This window comes from Mus caroli, unplaced genomic scaffold (assembly GCF_978045245.1).
Source record: "Mus caroli unplaced genomic scaffold, Mus_caroli_1 scaffold_4, whole genome shotgun sequence".
Lineage (NCBI taxonomy): Eukaryota > Metazoa > Chordata > Mammalia > Rodentia > Muridae > Mus > Mus caroli.
Genome location: NW_028227259.1, coordinates 16,835,992 through 16,855,929, shown reverse-complemented (window position 1 = coordinate 16,855,929; position 19,938 = coordinate 16,835,992). Strand labels below are relative to the sequence as shown.

Sequence of the window (19,938 nt, the reverse complement as noted above, 5' to 3'; positions counted from 1 at the left end):
AATGTCTGCTCTGGGAAAAATTTAAAGTCATAGATCTTATCATTTTAAAATCTAATCACAGCTTCCCTTCCCTATGGCAACCAATACTGTCCCTTAGGGAACCACCCTCTGTCAACACCCCCCACAATCCTTCCACAAAGCAAGGATGACATTTTTGTGACCTATAGCAGGTAACTTAAGACTCAGACATGCTATATTCTATTTCATGTCAGCCCAGCAGGAAAGTCAATTATAAAATTAAAATGACTCCTAGAAATGTTAACGATGGGGAATAGCTTAGATATAATTCTGGGTATTTTGCTTTGTAATTATTAAAATGTCACATACATGTTTAAAATTTTATGCTGACCCCTATTTGCCATTTTACACATGCTGCCTTGAATAGACCCATATCATTCAAATTTTATAATTTATACCTAGAAAGGGAATTGTCTTATTTGTTTATGCAAGTATTTCTTTAAGATCCTTCAAACTTGCCATCTGAATTATATGTGTTAAAATGTAGCATTTGATAAAACGATTAAATGACTGCCAGTGAGTGAACAACACCTCATTCTAGCTGTACAACTTCTATCTCTGCCTCTGTACCATTGTTGGTGCAGAAGAAAAGTTAAGAGTAACTCGACAAATATGCAGAAATGAAGTCTGGGGTATGTGAAAACCTCCCTTCTTAGTCAAGATGTCACCGCTAAAATATATTTGGTAATTAAAATGTTTATGTTTTTGTATTGGTTTTTATCCTGTTACTTTGCGTCCATCATTCATAACCACTAATGAGTACATTTTCCTATGAATCTATCCTCCCAAGTTAGCCATCCCAGCACTGACATGCCAGCATAAACTATCAGTGTTCTGTTTTTAAATGATTCTCTTAATTGTTTAAATATTTTTCATATTTTAAAATGTATTTTGAATCAATTGTTTATTTATATATGTACTTAAGATCCCAGGATCACCCCCAACACACATAGATGCTCCCCCCATTCCCAACCTGCAGCCCCCTGTCATTCCCAACCCTCTTTCCAGCACATCAAATCAACGCAGGGCTAGACACACCCTTTTCCACTAAGGTCAGACAAAGCGGCCCAGCTAGGGGAATGGAATCCACAGACAGGTAACAGATTCACATATTGCCACCACTGCAGTTGTTGGGGATGCTCATGAAGACCAAGCCGCACTTCTACTGCACATGTTCAGGAGGCTTATACTCACTCTTCAGATGGTGGTTTAGTCCCTGGGAGCCTCCAGAGGTTCTGACTAGTTGACTCTTTCGGTTTTTGTGTGGAGTACCTGTCCTCTTCAGTTCTCTCAGTCCTTCCCCCCAACTCTTTTCTAATGTATACTACATGAGTACAGTTGCCTAAGGCAGCCAGCAGAGGATATCAGAATGCATGGAGCTCCAGTTACAAGGGGTTAGATTTCTGTGGTAGTATAGAGGCAAAACCAGCTGTTAATCTAACCTTCAACAGAAGGGACTGTGATTAGTAATACACAAAACTAAAGGACATCTCTCTCCAGCAGAAACTGAGGGATCTGCCAGAAATAAAAGCTGGTTGCAAGTCTTATGTAGGGATGGGTAAGGGGCTTATGAATGAAGAAATTGTTGGAGCCTTAAGGGGCTATGTGTCTTTCCTGCAGCATCTACTTTCTGAAATTATTTGCCTCAAACAAGACAGACTATCCTCCTTGGGATGCAGGATAACAGTGGAGCAAGGTCAATGTCATCTGTTAACTAATATGAATCCTGAATCACACTGCCTGATTCATACTGCCTCATGATGGGACACTCTATGTTGTGTGAGACACTGGATATGGATTCCGGGAACATCTTCTTTATTTAGGATCTCCCACTGCCCTAGAGTAACCATGATATACTGGGAGGAGCTGATTGCTGGGCAGGCACGGAGAAACTGAACTTCACCTCAAATTTCTCACTTTTTAATTGAACACTTGCTGGCCTTGTAAACAAGAAAAATATCTAGAGTGGCAGCGTACATACAAGTTTCTTTAGGTCTGTGGGGTCATGAAGTGTTTCCTTTTGGGCATGATATCATATATCTCTAATCCCAGTACATCAGAGGCTAAGGTTGGAGAGCTGTTCTGAATTTAAGGACAGCTGTATTGAATTCCTGGCTGGCCTTGGCTTACACTGAGGAATTATCTCTCATAATTTACAAAAAGAAATTGCTTCCACCATTGTGTAGAGATAAATATTCACTTGTAGTAGGTAAACTTAATATAATCTATAATGAAGTGAATGGATATTCTAAAAAAATCACAGAATTGCTGCTTACTAGTAATTGTAGTAAATTTATACAAAATAATTATAAAGATAGTGGTAGGTAAAGAAAATTTTAGATTTAACCACATGTAAAATAAGAATGTGAGTTTTCAATATTTAGCTGACATAAAAATGTTCATGTGAACAGTGGAAGAGCGATCTGTAGGAAATCATCTGATTTGAAAGACTTCCTGATATCTAAAAATGAAGGGGACGCTAAGATAGAGAAGCAGATGCACAATGTATGTGTTGGTCCAGTGTTTTGTTTGGTGGAGCTTGGACAGCAGGTGTTATAGACCGTAGGGCCTTCAGGCTCTGCATTATGTGTTCGTATTAGAGTAAGAGAGACACTGTGCTCTGTTGTAACTTGTGTGGTTCCCAGACTGTACATATCCAGGTACACTGAGCCTCATTTAATACAACTCTAGAGTCTTGTGTCCTAACATATTAATTAGCTACACAAGTGTAACTTCAAGAAGTTTTCAAATCACCCCTTTAACCACTGTGTCTTTTCGTGCTTTTTAAGTCAAGTGTTCAAAGTTTTTTTTTTAAATAAATCTAATGTTTTTTTTCTTATTCCAGATAATTGATTTATCCTCAAAACAAGGACTATGAATGATTATCTTTTTGCCATATAATAATGCGTTTCATTTTTGTACCCTATAGACAGAATGTGCAAATTTCATCCGTGTGCTTCAACCCTATAATAAGACTCACGTTTACGTGTGTGGAACTGGAGCGTTTCATCCGCTGTGTGGGTACATTGATCTCGGAGCCAACAAGGAGGTAAGGAAACAATAGAAATATAATTTACTAAATTATATTTTATTATATTATTATTAAATTATATAAATTTTCTAAATTTATAATTTAGAAAATATAATTTACTGCACTATCTTATCACATAATGCCTATTCCACAAAATATAGACAATTGAATATAGAGAAAACATACCTTAAGTTCTGATTCATGTTTCTAAATATTTTATAGACTATCCATTAATACAGTATATTTATGTGTTTTGATTAAAACTTGTTTTAATGAAAGAAAATTTAAAATTTAAAATATGTTTTTTTACTCTACCTGCATTCCCTTTTAGTGATATGTGTAAACAGACATATAAATTTACATATATATTTATAAGTTATGATGCTCTAAAATGCATTATGTGTATATGATCTTATAAAGTAATGAAATATTATAAAATTTTCATTTTGTCCTTTAACATTGACCTCATATATTTGTTAATAATGATGAATAGTAAGTAAAAAGAACTTGAATAGTTTCTTGACTCTATGTAGACACTCATATTGAAATCATTATGTTTTCTGGGTTAAATTAATGAGGATGTATTAGTTAAGACTAATTTATTACAGATATCAATGAGCATTTCTAATAAATGAGAAACATTCAGATTTCAGAATTTTAACTAAAATGAATTTCTTAAGTTCTCTGTGTCCTAGACTGTCATGTGCATTGCATGCATTCCTCCCCCTCCCCCCACCCCCTTTCTCCACCCCTCGCTTTGGAACATTACAAACACTGAAATTAGTTAGTAAAAATGATTTTTGGTGGTCTATTATAAACAGACCAACTATGAAATGAAGCAGGGCAGTATGAATCCCCAGCCAGGATGACCAGCTGAGCTTTAGACATGTGCTGTATCTTTCTTTTGTAGAGGATATCCTCAAGTTTATGCATGTATTTCTTATGTATAAGCATAGACATTTGCAGTCTGTGTGCTTGAGAGTAAAGTCTGGGCTTATAAAAACAAAAGTTTCTTCATGCCAATTAAGCTAATTCATGCAGAGATCAAACCTACAACTGAGACCATAGAAGAAATTTTCCGTTTTAACCAACTCTTCTAACCAGCCTCGACTCAACTGCTTGAAAATAAAGCAACCCTGATAGTTAAATTCTGAAACACTGGGAGATTTGGCAACGGAATCCATCATTCTCTCTTGCTGGTGTAATGTTCTCCCACTTAGCTTTGATGAAGGGCAATATATAACAGTAGCTCACAGCACAGGTTATAATTACAGGGGCACCCCACGGCTTATGTGTGTATTTAGGCCTGAGGCGAAAGGCCAAACTCACAACCTGCCCAGGGAAGCAACGTTCTCTAACTCTTAAAGTCAAGCTTGCTAAATGGGAATTTAGATGTAGCTAATTACTTAGCTTGGGAGTTGTCAGGAAGGCCCAGGCAGTCCAATTTACACGTTTTTATAATAAGAGAATTATGAGAGCAAAGGTCTATTGAGACTCGGCACTTTCAGCTGGTCTGGAGAGCAGGCAGCCGGCTTCATCATGCCTGGTTCACTGATTTTATGTATCATTAATTCCAAAAAATTTTCTTTTCAGAAGTTTAGGAACCATTTCCACTTCAAATAGATAAGCTACTTGGATGGAGTAATTGAATAAATAAGCTCAAGAGAATGGGAAGAGGGAATGCAGAGTGTATGCAGAGGGCTGGGGGAAGCCACCCTTGGGAAGGTGCGAGGAAGAGCAGTGACAGGAAGAAGGAGGGTGATCTAAGGTGAACCACAGGGACTTGGAAGGTGATGCTTGTTGTGTGTAGTTTTAAAATCACGCTTTTCCAAGGACCATGGCCGCTACCTTGCTCACTTTTGTTTCACCCAGCTTAGCTGGGTCAGCGTCGCCAGCACAGACCAGGATTCTCTTTCTTACTCACTTTTCTTGGCTCTAGGATTGGCTGCAACCCCCAACCAGCCCCAGCCAGGTCTCTCTCTCTCTCTACCTACCTTTGTTCTGGGAGCGGTTGCATTACCAGCAATCTGAGGCTCTAGAATCCATGGATAAAGGACACACGGACAGTCTTATTATTTTAGAACTTGCCAGCTAGGCACAATTTCTGGGCGCAGAATCTCCTGCCTGGAAAGGCATGCCGTCCTCAATTATTATCTCCTTTTTTTTCTCCAGCCCTAAACTTAGTGGCTTGTATCGGCTAGCCCCCACCAAGATCCTTGACCCCGGCTTGTATTGGAGGCTGCAGGCTCTAGCTGCCCCGAAACCTTATCTGACTGCTGCTTACTTCTCCTCCAAAGCACGGCCAAAAAGCCTTTCTCTCTTTCCTCGCATCTGTCTTTTCCATCTGTGACGTGGAAGACCCATCTGTCCCTTCTAGCCCGGCAATTGGCTCCCAGCTTTCTCTATTGACATATCAAGAACCAATTATGGAACTATAGCTTAGCTACAGAACCTCCTCTTACTGATGCTACTTACTGTGATAAGACCAGTAACAGGCCTGTAGAGAAAGTAGCATATTAATAATAGCACATTCTACATTTGAACATACTGTTTCAAATATATCTCAATGTGAAGCAATAGCGCCTGTCAACAGCTTCAGTAACAGGTTTAAGAGTCAAGTTTGACTATTTACCAGTTCCAAGACTTTGTGCACATAGCATAAACTTTCTAAGCTTTTGTTTGTTCAGTAATGTGTGATGATAACAAGAATGAGTGCGTATAGAGTTATTTTAAGTATCAAGTAACCACAGTGATTGACAACATGATCACCACGCATTTGAACTCACAGAGACTGAGGCAGCACACCCAAGGGCCTTCATGACTCTATACCAGTTGGGGCACTAGAGCTGAAAGGGGAAATGGACACATGCTCCATCCTTCCAGAAGTTATCGCCAATTAAATAACCACTTGCAAGTGAAAATTTATTTTTCTCCAAGGCACTCTCACTGGAAAAACAAACTACTCTTAAGGGTAGGCTGCATGCCTAGCAGTAGCTGGTCAACAGAAAATAAACTCAAAGGCGTCTTTGGGGATTCCTTGTCTCATGTGTACCTCGCATACTCCTTTTACCCTATATGAACTTTGCATATATTATGGCTTCTAGTTGAGTTTTTATGGGATTTCTGAATGTTCATGAGTCTGTCTCTGTTTCTTCTCCCTAGTCTTGAACTCCTTTCCTTCCGTCTGTTTTTCCCAACTCGAAAGTGTTAGTTTTTATTTTATCTTGTTTTGTTATTTTAATATTTTATTTATTTTAATTTATTTTATTAGTCTTCCGAAGCCTGTTTGCTTTCTAATGAGAGACATAGAGGGGATGGATCCTGAGAGAGTAGTAGGGAGGAACTAGGAGTTGAGAAGAGAAACCCATAATCAGGATTTATTAGGTAAGAAAAAAAATCTCTGTTTTCTAAAAAAAAAAAAAAGGGGGGGGGCGATTTATTATGTTTTGGAATATTGTAGTATTTACTCATTAAGGTTAAGAACATAGAAAGGTAATGTGATATACACACGTACACACTCATGCACACACACACACACATTTTATGCAATTTATAAAATAATGTTATAACGTATCGATATACCTTATATAATATATAGTACATAAACGTACATTGATGTCTCTAACACTGAGCACATTGTAATGATTATTTACTAGGGGGTTTGCCGAGCATGTTGGTACACACCTAGGATCTCAATATTTGGGAGATGGGAGGGGGAGGATCAGGAGGTATCAGAGACAATCCTGACTACATAAGCAGTTCAAGTCACTCTGGGCTATAAAAAACTGAGCCTCACTTCAAAGCAAGCAACCAAACCAGCAAGGAAGGGAGGGAGGGAGGGAAAAGAAAAGGGAAAAAGAACTGAAAGCAGAGGTTGCCCCTATAGGGAGGGCTTAAAGAGCTCAACATTAAATGGGGTGTGTTTCACAGTGCTTTACATGGTAATTAAAAGTATCTATGGAATGTGTCATTAAACTTTTTAAATACATTTTAATATGTATTTGTGTGTTGAGTGAATGTGTGTGTGTGTGTGTGTGTGTGTGTATGTTTGCGTGTGAGAGTGTGTAAATGTGTGTGTGTGAGTACGTGTATATGTGTATTGTCACATATGTACTGTGGAGCATATGTAGAGATCAAAGATCAATGTCGGGGAGAGGCTTCGCCCTTCCACAGCGTGAGGCCTGAGGATAGGACTCTCTCAGGATTTTAATATTTACTGAGCCATATTTACCTACATAGTCACCTTCCAACTTCTAACAATATTTCTATATATGCAGTCCAATGACATATATTTTATGTGATTGGTTAAACTAAATGGATTATGTGAAGTATACCTTACACAATGGAAGTTTAGAAACTTAAAAGTCTGTGCTCTTCTGATTGTCTCAGCAAATGTGCTGAATCATCAGTTCATTTCATTTTCTTTCCTTGGAGCTGATTCACGAAGACTTGCTTTCTTGCTGTGTCCTCCAAGAGATTACAGGAAAGCTATTCTCTTCAATACCAACAAATACAACAATGAGTGCGTCTCTTTGAAATGTAATAGTATTTTATTTAAAAACAAAATTCTGAGTAATTCTCAGTTTATTTAGTACGATGCCTTTCTCCTAGGTTTTTTATATATCTCCACCAGATCCACTTCTTTCTGTCTCTCATTAGAAACAAACAGGCTTCTAAAGGATAATAATGAAATAAATTATCTCTATCCATCTGTCTGTCTGTCTTATGTGTGTCTGTCTGCCTGTCTGTTTTTCTGTCTGTATGTATGAATAACTGATCTGGAGCAGAATTTAGTTTCCCTTTCCAGTATCTCATTTGATGCCTTAGAGTCAACAGGTCTGTTTGGCCAGTGGAAAATAATGGGCTTTTAGTGACAGGTAAATATCCACAACAACCATTATCTACAGCCCTGCTCCCAGTCATTCCCCAGTCACAGTTTGGAAACACAGTGCATTCTTTCTGGGACTGTTTTCTATGTCTAGGATCCACTATCATTTTTCCTTAGGCAATTTCAAATAAATAAAAGTTCTTGTGTCTCAGCATGCCACATGACGACATTGAGACTATATCTCCCAGTATATTTTTAAATCCATGAGTGTGAAACTATGAGGCTGTTTTAGTTTCTATCCATAGCTGTGTGACACTGAGCAAAGTACCTGACACTTTTGCCTTTACAGTTCTGAGTGCAAAGCAGGATGCTTTGTTGAGCAGACTTTCTTGTGTTTAGCCTTAACTGTTCTGGAACCTGCCCTGAAGACCAGGCTGGGCTGGAACTCAGAACTCTGTTACGTTTGCCTTTACCTCCCGAGAGCTGGGATTAAAAGCATGTACCACTACTATCTGTCCTAAACTGTAGTTCTATGGCAGGTTTGGGGTGAAAATTCTGTAAATAATCTAATCAAGTGACTAAATGTTCATTAACTCCTTTTGAACTACTAGGTGCCATTATTTGCATTAAAGCATGGCTGTTTTAATTTATGGAATACCAATTCCTAACCAGTCTCATTTAAATTACTGTCACTGTTCTTCACTGGACTACAGTTCCTTTCAGGCTTGTTCAAAATGAAGGGGAGGGGGATTGCAAATGACAATTTAATTCAGAAAATAACCTGGTGTCCTTTGTCCCCTTTGGTTCCCAGCTTGCTTTCTGTGTAATGGTAATGGGTGGTTCTTTCTTGATGTAAGAGCTGATCTGCTATAACAGATCTGCTGTCCAAAATGCCTGCAGTGTGCATTTTTCTCCTTGCTGCATAGGCTGAGTCATCCTCTCGCTGCTGGAAGCTGGTGTTGTCATTGTTATGAGACTCTAGGGATCATGGGGCTGTGCTCATTATGCATGCATATTTTTCTTGGAAAGTTCTCCAGAAGACGACCTTCTCCAGAATATCCAAAGTTTGCCAGTGGCATTCTGTCTGTGGCCACTATTATAAAAATAGATTCTACTGCCAAAATAACTATGTTTCTTTCACACACAGTGTTTTCATAATAGTGAAAATACTACAACAGGATATTTTTTCCCCTACATGAGTCAACATCTATGAAAATGCACTGCCTTTTTAAGGACACTTTTATACCATTTAGCATTTTTTAAAAGTCACCAGTCTTAAACAGTGTGGTATACTTGAAAAGGCTTAGTTACATAAATAATAATCGTGCTGAAAGGGCAAATAGTACATAGCAAATTCCCTTTTTTCTTTTCTTTTCTTTTCTTTTCTTTTCTTTTCTTTTTTTTTTTTTATTGGACAGGGTAGTTTTGTTTTGTTTCTAGGACAGGGTATAACTAAATTCTCTATGTAGCAAAATTCAGACCTCCTGAATTTTCTGCCTCTTCTTCTCAGGCTGCAGTCCCAGAAGTATGCACCACCATACCAAAAAGCAGATGTATTTATTTATTTATTTATTTATTTATTTATTTATTTATTTATTAAATTACCTATTTCTTTCCCAAGACAGGGTTAATCTGTGTAACCCTGACTGACTTGTAAAGCAGGCTGCTGTCATACTCAGAGATCTGACTGCCTTTGCCTCCCTACTGCTGAGATTCTAGGAATGCTCCATCACCACAGGACTGAAAGTTTATTTTTTATAGTTAATTGGAGACTGTGAAATGACTAATCAGGTAAAATATACTGGTACACAAGTGTCAGGAACAATATTTAGATACACAGGACCTCTATAAAGCCAGGCACAGAAGCACCATAATTTCAGTACTTCCTGTTGTGAGATAGGAAGTAGAGACAAAGTATCCTCAGGTGCTCACAGCCCAGACTCTGTCTCAAACAGGGGACAAGGTGAGGGCCTGTATCTGCAGTCATCCTCTGGCCTCTACACATAGAGATATACAGTCGCACAGTCAAACACACACACACACACACACACACACACACACACACACACGAGAGAGAGAGGTTCAAATAGTGAGAAAAAAATTTGGGTTTATTAGCCTAGATAATTAAACTTATGCCGGGAGTAAGACTCAGTTGGTAACGTGTAAGCTGTGAAAGTCTGAAGATCTAGGCTCAAGCCCCACAACCTGTATGATGCACAATGTTGCACATGTCTGTAATCCCAGCATGGACAAGATGGAGATATGGTCCCTGAGCTTGCTGGTCAGCCACTATAGCTGAATTAGTGAGCTTCATGTAATACCTGGAGACCCTTTCTCAAGAAGGAGGTGGAACACAATTAAGGAAGACATCTGTCCTCCATATTTATGAGCACACATGTATGTAGGCATCTTAATGAATGTGTTCACACACATGTTAAAAGATATACACATACACATTGAACACAAGAAAAACAATCTTTGAAAATACTGTTTCCTTCCTTCCTTCCTTCCTTCCTTCCTTCCTTCCTTCCTTCCTTCCTTCCTTCCTTCCTTCCTTCCTTCCTTTCTTCCTTTTCCTTCCTTCCTTCCTTCCTTCCTTCCTTCCTTCCTTCCTTCCTTCCTTCCTTCCTTCCTTTCTTCTTTCTTTCTTTCTTTTCTTTCTTTCTTTCTTTCTTTCTTTCTTTCTTTCTTTCTTTCTTTCTTTCTTTCTTTCTTTCTTTCTTTCTATACAAAGGCTGCCCCACTCCTGATCCCTCCTCACAGAGTTCCTTTTCCCATCATTCCTCCCCTTTGACTCTAAGATGCTACCCACCCCCAACCCTGCCCTGGTGTCCATCACCCTGCTGCATCAAGTCTCTGCAGGACTAGGGGAGTCCTCTCCTACTGTGTTGTATTTTTGTAATAACAGTGACCCAGAAAAAATGCATTTCAAACAAAATATTACTTCAATCCTTTGATAACAGGAAAAGCAAGCCAAAACAAAAACAAAAACAACAACAACAAAAAAAACCTGAGTCCTTGGAGATATAACAGTTATGTAAGAGTTAAGGCACAGCACAATGCAGGTGCTGTGTGCTCAGTTCATTTTTATAGAGTTAATGAATGGGAACCCGACTCTTACCTGCCATATTCTTGCTGACTGTGATAAATGTAAAGATGCCATTGTATTTCTTACCACAGGAACTCACATTTAAACTAGACACGCACGACCTGGAGTCTGGCAGGCTGAAATGTCCCTTTGATCCTCAGCAGCCTTTTGCTTCAGTAATGACAGGTAAGATCAGTGCAAACAAGTCGTGTGTCTAAGAGAGGTTCTGAAAAGGCCTGTGTAGACTAAACCACATTTTCTGACTGAATTGAATAGAATATTGGATTAGCCCTTCCCCACATGTTGGTACCAGCCTCACTATATGAACGTCATTGTCTGTGATGTGAATGGGGTGACAGCATTCCTGCATGTCTGCTTTTTAATCAAATGTCTGACTCAATTCGCTCCATAAAAATATACTTCTTTGTTCCAGAACTCTATTTACTCACCTGAGATTTTCTAATAGTCCCCTTTGACCCTTTTGTGCTCAGGAAAGTGCCACAGATAGCATTATATAGGAGGCAAATAAAAAAACAACGAATCAAGCTTCAGAATATGGCTGTAAACTATCAAGGCATCTTTGCTCTCATATTTCTATTAATAGAAATGTGAGTGTTTAGTTTTTTTCATGCCTGTAGCCTTGTCTAGCTTTCTATACATCTTAAATTCTCATAGAAAAGACTGTCTTGTTGAAAGGAAATAATGCTGTATGGTTTGAATTGTGTTCTATAGAACATCAGCAGGAGCCCTGCATTTTAAACATTATAAATACGCCTTTGTTTTGATTGGTTCATGACTTCAGTCTCTTATTATGTAACTTGTCTATCAACCGTATGAGGTAATGATAAGAGAGAAGTCTCATGACATTTTAATTTTCACATAGTGAGAACCAGAACTTTTGCTTTGAAGTAAGTGTGTGTTTCGAAGTTATACAACCCATGGTCATTTCTTCTTAGTAGATGCTGTAGATTATTTTCATCTGTTAAGTGGGACGGATAAGCCCTTAACAAAAAAGCAACACATTGTGGATATGCTGACCCTTCTTAGAAATCCCTGTATAACTCCAAAAATAAACATGCCTGCTTTTGAACCTGGACATTCAGGTCAACATTAGGGCTAGAACACACTTCTTTTTCTGACAAAATCTTAACATATTTGTAGTAGAAGATGTTTCAAATGATACATTGCTTTCTCTTCTCGAAGGCTTCTACAATGCTTTATATTGACTATCATTTGTTACTCTGTATTTAAATATTGATTTCTCATGGAAACCTTGGTATTTATCTGATATGTTGGAGAAATTTCTTTCAATGGTGGGGGGTGGTTTGCTAACTGTACCGAATGTATGCCACTGGGTTTTACCCCATTTTGTTTCTTGTAGTAGCTAGCAACTGACATTGAGTTTGAAGCATCCTAAAGGGTCCAGTGGAAAGCTATAAGACATAAGCAGGGAAATTCAAAAGTGTTTTAATCAGTGTTAAAAAGTGTCTCACATCCAGACAGTTTTGAAGATTCTGATCCAACAGTAAGTTACATTTCAGTGGTGTTTTTGTTCTAAGCCATTACATAGGTACTTAAGAAATGTAAATGACCTACATAGATTAGTCATTTTCACTTTATTTTTGGGTGTAACCCAAAGAAGCTTCCTGTCGAAATCTCTTGAAATAGCAGAGTTTTAACTTTCCGAAGGGCGACACATCATGCTGCAAGGACAGCCTTCTTCCTGCCTCCCCTCCCCAGGGCTGACAAGCACACTGGCAAACAGACAGAGGACATTGATCCTTAAACCCACTCAGACTCTCTCCATCCTTATATCTTTGCCTCTATTCCTGCTCTTTCTTCTTCCACATCTAAGTTTCTGTCTCCTCTCTCCTCCTCTTCCTCACCTTCTGTCCCTTCTCCCCATTCCACCCCTCCTCTCTTCTCACTCCTCTTTCCTCTTTTCCTTTCCTCCCTATTCTTCTTTCTCTGCTTCATGGAACATTCGCTTCATATAACATAGGACCAAAAGTCTAAGATGCAGCCAGAGTACAATCTTCCCTTTGTTTATCAGCGCCTTAGAGACACGGTCATCTCCAGGAATGCGGCATGTTATAATTACCAGGAATGACTTCAGTGTTGACAGCTCTCTTTCCGCAGGGGCTGGACAAAGAAAAGCTGTGGGCTGGGACGTTGTGTTAGTTAAGCAAATACGAATTTCACTATCCAGCTTTCTAGGTTGTGCTTCTTCTTATCAATGTTAATCAGGTTACTTCTTCACCTAAGCTATTCCTTCAGAATCTGAAAAACGTATGAAGCAACGTGTTGTAGTGTTAAGCAGACCATGTCCTGGGTGTGTTATGGTCATCTATGTCTGTTGTCTTAGCAGTCCCATGTTTGCTTTGTGTCTTGCAGATGAGCACCTCTACTCTGGAACAGCTTCTGATTTCCTTGGCAAAGACACTGCATTCACAAGGTCTCTTGGGCTAATGCAGGACCACCATTACATCAGAACTGACATTTCAGAGCACTACTGGCTCAATGGTTAGAGATGTCTCTTTTCTGTTTGTTTTGACTTTGCTTTTGGAAAAATGAGAAGTCCATTACTATGCATCCAAATGTGTTTGATGAGAGTTGTTTTAGTGCACCACTTAAGAATAGATTTGAAATGATTTCACATCAAATTAGACTAACCTCCAGAAATTGTGTGTGTGTGCGCGTGTGTGTGTGCGTGCGTGTGTGTGTGCGCGTGTGTGTGCGTGTGTGTGAGCATGTGCATGTGTGTGTGCGTGTGTGTGTGTGTGTGTGTGTGTGAGTGTGTGTGTTCGTGTGTGTGTGTGTGTGTGTGTGTGAATAGCTGAGAGTTACTATGTCCTATAACCTTAACATATCTTTAGTACTCTTGTGCTCTAATAAAGATGTTATTTTTTTAAAAGATTTTAAAAAGATTTACAATGATATTTGAGACATTATTGTTTTAACACTTTAATTTTAAAGACAAGTAAAGTTTATGTGTGAAAAATTGAGTGATTTGACCAACATCTCAAAATCTATCAGCTATAGAGCCAGGGTTCCACCTGTCAATCTGTGATCTATGTTTTAATTACAAAGCATATTAGCTAAACAGAAAGGAGACAAATAGTAATGCTATCTTTTTTGTCATATTTAAATCACATGCAATAATACATGCTTTAATAATTATATACACTGTGTATAAGTTAAATAGTATTTTCCAGTTCATATCATGTTTTGGCAGAGATAAGTTTAATACTAATTTCTGATGCTATAATTAGCTTGGTTTTAGAAAAAGAAATCGAAGATTTTAAAATATTGATATAGGTTTGCCTTATTATTAGTATATTTAAATACCATATGGTATTTGTGGTTTAAAAAGCAGATTTTTTTTAAATCTCTAGAGAATTTATGTGGTTGCATCAAGGACTAATATAAGACTATTTTACACAATGTCTTACTTTAGTCAATTTACAGGGGAAAATAACATAGTTTATTTAAACAGTCAGAGCACATTTACCAGTCCCAGCAAAATTAGTGGCTTTAGTAGAGAATGCCAAACCAGAGATTTCCAAGGGGCTATCTTCCTATCTCTGAGTGTCTTTTGAACAGTGACAATATAAACAAAAGGAAAGACACTTTTTTAAACACTCCTTTTGTCAAAACCTGTAATTCAACTTGTTTACCCAGTAAAGTGATTTCCAAACTTGCCCCAAAGAAAAATCTACTAAAAATTAATGGGTTTTAGGATTACTTGATTTGAGAGCAACCTCACAGATGTCCCCTTTGATACCTGCTTATATAAATATTCTTGTGGTTTTAAAATAAAGTACAAAATTTCATCTGTCTATTTAGGAATGGCAAATGTCCCCACATAAAAATTTGGTTAGAAGATAATCTAGACAATCTTCATTATGACATGTCCCTAAAGAAGTCTACGTATGCAAGTTTTGTCTAAAATATTATTATTGTTGCTGCTATTTGAGTAGAATTAAAAATAGAACACTTTTCAAATGATCTGCAACTTCTAAGTCTTTTGCATTCTGAATGCTACTCTACTCAAAGGACCTACATAGATAGGCAGTGCACAGCCAAGTTCCTCTGCCTATCTGTGTAGGTCCATTGTATGTTGCTAAGCATGGAGTCTCAGGGTAGTGAACAAGGTGGCTGAAAACACTTTCATCTTATTAGCTGTCCATTCCCTCAGTCTCTGCATTATCTTTGTCCCTGTATTTCTTGCAGACAGAACAAATTTTGGGTTAAAAGTTTTGTAGGTATATTAATGTCCTTATCCCTCTACTGAGGATCCTGAGTGGCTACAGGAGCTGGCTCCTTCAGGTTCCATATCCCTACTGCTGTGAGTCTCAGCTAAGGTCACCCCCATAGACTCCTGGGAGCCTCCCCTATCCCAGGTCTCTGGCATGTCCTAGAGATGTTCCCCAACCTCCACCATTCATTTTCTTGGCCCTCTGGCCCTCTCTCCTGTCTCTGCCTATACTTGATCCTGAACATTGCTTCTTTCTCGTTCCCATCCCCTCTCCAACACAGTTCCCCTTCTACATCTGTCTCCTATGACTATTTTATTCCCCCTTGTAAGAGAGATTCAAGATTCAAGAGATTTGGCCTTCCTCCTTGTTGAGCTTTTTTGGGTCTGTGGAGCTAGCATGGATATATTGTGCTATTTGGCAAATAATACTTATGTCCATTTGGCTGGGTTACCTCACTCAGGATAATATTCCCAACTTCCTTCCATTTGCCAACAAAATGCATGGTGTGTTTGTTTTTAATAGCCGAATAGTATTCCATTGTGTAAATAAATCAAATTTTCTGTATCTATTCTTTGGTTGAGGGGCATCTGAGTTATTTCTAGTTTCTGGCTATTACAAATAAAGCTGCTATTACCTAGTGGATTAGGTGTCCTTGTAATATAGTGGAGAATTTGGGGGGGGGTGGTATATGTAGAGGGTGGGTATAGATAGGTCTTCAGGTAGAATTATTCCCAATTTTCTGGGAAACTACCAGAATGGTTTTACTTGGTGTGTGTGTGTGTGTGTGTGTGTGTGTGTGTGTGTGTGTGTGTGTGTTTCTTTTTCTTTTTGTTTTTTTTTTTAAGATTTATTTTATTTATATGAGTTCACTGTAGTTGTCTTCAGACATACCAGAAGAGGGCATCAGATCACATTACAGATAGCTGTGAGCCACCATGTGGTTGTTGGGAATTGAACTAAGGACCTATGGAAGAACAGTCAGTGCTTTTAACTGCTGAGCCATCTCTCCAGCCCCGTGTGTGTATGTTTCTTAAAGTTAACTAGTGACATACTAAAGACGAATAGACAGTGATGTGGACAGGAGGACAAGTCCATTGAGAAAATGAGTACAAATGAGAGGTACTAGAAACAAAAGTAGCAAAGGTAGTTAGAAGAATATGAAAGTATGCAGCCAATCATACATGAGAGGGACAGTATTTCTTGGTGGATAGGAGCATAGTATTTCATGGTGGATAGGAACATAATATTTCATGGTGGATAGGAGCATAAGCTGAGTCTAATATAGAGGCCGAGAGAGAGAGAAAATGAATGTAGTCGAAAAGATATATGGTAGGAATTTTTTTAAGAATTTGAGGAGCTAACATTCATGGAAATTATTCAAGACAATATTTACTTATTAATAGTCAAAGTGACCAAAAACTTAACCTCCCAGAATATTTCTAGATACTTCTATCATTATTCTATTCTTAAACTACATCAACTTACACACACACACACACACACACACACACATTATCTGTTTTATTTGAATATCAATACCTGTTTGAAAATCTTGATTATCTCTTAAGTGGGGACTTGTTAACAATATTTTTGGCATTCTAAGATTGGAATTGGTGTCAGGATAACCACCACTGATATTATTGGTGAAAGTGAGAGAAGTAGGAGGCAAAATAAAAAGACTCAACATTCTTTTTTCTGGGGTTGCGGGTGGGGGTTGGGGGTGGTACACACCTTTAATCCTAGCACTTGGGAGGCAGAGGCAGGCAGATTTCTGAGTTCGAGGCCAGCCTGGTATACAAAGTGAGTTCCAGGACAGCCAGGGCTATACAGAGAAACCCTGTCTCGAAAGAAACAAAACAAAACAATAACAACAACAAAAAACAGCAACAACAACAAAAGTTTGGGATGGTTTCGGATGTTCTTCCGAAGGTCCTGAGTTCAAATCCCAGTAATAACAGCATGGTGACTCACAACCACCTGTAATGAGATCTGACATCCTCTTCTGGTGTGTCTGAAGACAGCTACAATGTGCTTATTTATAATAACAAATAAATCTTGGGGCTGAAGAGATGGCTCAGTGGGTAAGAGCACTGGCTGCTCTTCCAGAGATCCTGAGTTCAATTCTCAGCAACCGCATGGTGGCTCACAACCATCTGTAATGGGATCTGACACCCTCTTCTGGTGTGACTGAAGAGAGCAACAGTGTACATTAAATAAATGCATACATACATACATACATAAAACAAATAATTCTTCACACATACACACACACAAAAGGAAAAGAAAAATAGAAAACCTTTGCTTTCCCCCATGTCTCTTTAGCATTTAACATTTAACCTACTGACCTCCTTTCCTTCCTTCTCTCCTTTCAGTGAGCTCACCCCACCTTGTGGTCTCCACTGATATATGTGCTGTTTCCTGAAACGTGAATCCCTTAAAATGTGGCCTTACAATGTTTATATGGGTTCATACAAAAGCCGTGTAAGGGAGGAACAGTTTCTTGTGGCTCACAGTTCAAGGGCGTAGTACACTGAGGCAGCTGCTGGAGTTGTACCAGCAGTCGGGAAGCGGCAAGAGAAGAATGCTGCTCCTGGCTCCTCTGTTCATTTTCTTTCTCTGGAATCATAGCCCAAGGCATGAGGTCACTCACCTTTAAGTGGGCTGTCCCATTTACTTAACCTGATTTGTAAAACCCTCATGAGCAGGCTTGGAGACTTGTGTCATGCTAATTATTTATTCCACCAAGATGAAAACCATCATACTTGGTCTGCTTTTGGTTCTTTAATGAACTTTCACTTTAATTGCATCTAAAAATCTCTAAGTAAAATTTTTATATCTTGTTTTGCATTTGAAGTGCCCCTTGGCACTTCAGTTTCCTGATGTTCTCTCTCATAATTTTCCTAGTTTCCTTCACCTATTTACCTTGAATTTATCTTTGATCCCTTCCAGTCAGTCCTTCAGTTCCTTTATCTACTCTGTCAGTAAGCACCTCTATTTCCTTCCAACCCTCTATTGACCTTGTTCTTTCCGAGGCCACTAACCTCCTGTAAGTCTCAAGGCCTCAAAGAGGTTTATTGCCCCTATTTGATTGTTTACCACCTAATTTCCCTCACTTTCATCTCTCCCTTTTCATTTCTTTATATAGCATACATGTTAGATGTTATCTCAGGCAATTTTACAGTGCAATTTTGTTTAATGACATAATTTTGACAAAATTACTATTTGCTTGTTACTCACAGGAAAACATTATAAGCCAGATACTTAGACACTTAACCAGGATATCCAGGTAAGGTTGAAACTAAAATAAATCTGTCCAGCTTTGGATGCTAAACTATTTCCAGAGCATACAGGCAATACAGGCTTGTTCTGCACAAGCAAGAGTCCAGGCTCTTATATTGTCTTCATATTCAAGTTATATGTCATGTATGCTCCATGTGGGGCTAAAGCACACCAAAGATGTAGGTCTGGCAGTGAAGGGTACAGCTCCAGAGAAAAGGATCCCAGATCAGCTGTAGGAGAGGTCCAGGAGTCTGGGCAGGACTGAGAACCTGTAAGCAGCTCATCACGCATTTGCTGAGGGAACGGAAAGCCAGAATGAAGAGACCACATTGCTTCCAGTTATGCAACCAGTCAAGACTTCCTTGGTCCCTGGAAATCAGGCCAGAGCAAAGGAAGAAATTGTAGAAACTCGGTAACATTCCTATAATGAGGAGAGAATATATATATATATACTGAGCAATTATTTTTAATATGATGGTTATGAAATTTTTTAGTAGAATTAAGCTGCTGGCCACTCAGGGAATTTAAAATCCTTAAATATACCCCATGCTGTGTCCTTTACCCCATTTGGGAGCAGCCAGAATGAGAACAGCTAAAGTCTCTCTTGTTCAGACTCTCTTCATGAAGCCCCCTTCATGACTCAAGAACCAAGTGCTGGAGTCTTCCTTGAAGTTACTTCTTAAATACGTTATCAGGATACAGAATAACACAGCAGAAACCCTGTGTGCAGTTCTCAGTAAAGCTTAAGCCGGTCTCACTCCCCATAAATATAAACTTTAGATGCATACAGAGGCAGGGACACAGGGACAGGTCAGGGTGATTACTCAAATGGGGTTGAGTTTCTGTAAGACTCTAGGGTGAATCTACAGAATGTCACCACGTGGGACATGAAAACAAGTAATGAACCTTGGAGGCATGTGTTTTTGTTTTCTTTCTGGAGTAGCTGGGAACTTTTGTTTTAAATTTTCTTTTTTACCATATTAGAGGGAATTTTAATTTAAAGTTTCTGTTGAAACTCTCTGTTGTCTGTAAATTATCCCACATGGAAGGAGATGTTAAAACAATTGGAAGACAACATAAGAAGGAATCAAAGACAATTAGAAAACCCTGACAATAAAGTATACTGGGATAGGTATGGTTACCGTGTGCAAAAGAGGCTGGTGGGAGAAAGAAACATGGTATGTTCAGTAGGCTAAGATTTTGTCATCTTCAATTGGCAGTGCCTCATGGTGTCATGCTAGGAGTTTAGGTCTCTAAACTCGTAGTTTCAAACTCGGACCCTATTACAACATGTGTTGTAAATGCCAGGGGGTGGGGAGTTTGTTATAATAAAGCCCAGGTGTCTATTGCTATGGGTTTAAATTGTTGAATTCAACAACCATGCACTAATTAAATGATAGCTATTTTTACCCAAAATTGGCAGCCAATGAGGAGA

At 38.7% G+C, this 19,938-nt stretch overlaps 1 protein-coding gene across 1 annotated transcript in view; it reads left to right on the top strand.

Moving 5' to 3' along the window:
* Window positions 1-19,938, top strand: part of Sema3d (semaphorin 3D) — a 199,440-nt gene that overhangs the window by 115,904 nt on the left and 63,598 nt on the right. The window contains exons 5-7 of the mRNA XM_021162841.2: window positions 2,948-3,067; window positions 11,058-11,151; window positions 13,360-13,488. Of these exons, the coding sequence (XP_021018500.1) occupies window positions 2,948-3,067; window positions 11,058-11,151; window positions 13,360-13,488 (343 nt within the window). The remainder of the gene's footprint in view (window positions 1-2,947; window positions 3,068-11,057; window positions 11,152-13,359; window positions 13,489-19,938) is intronic.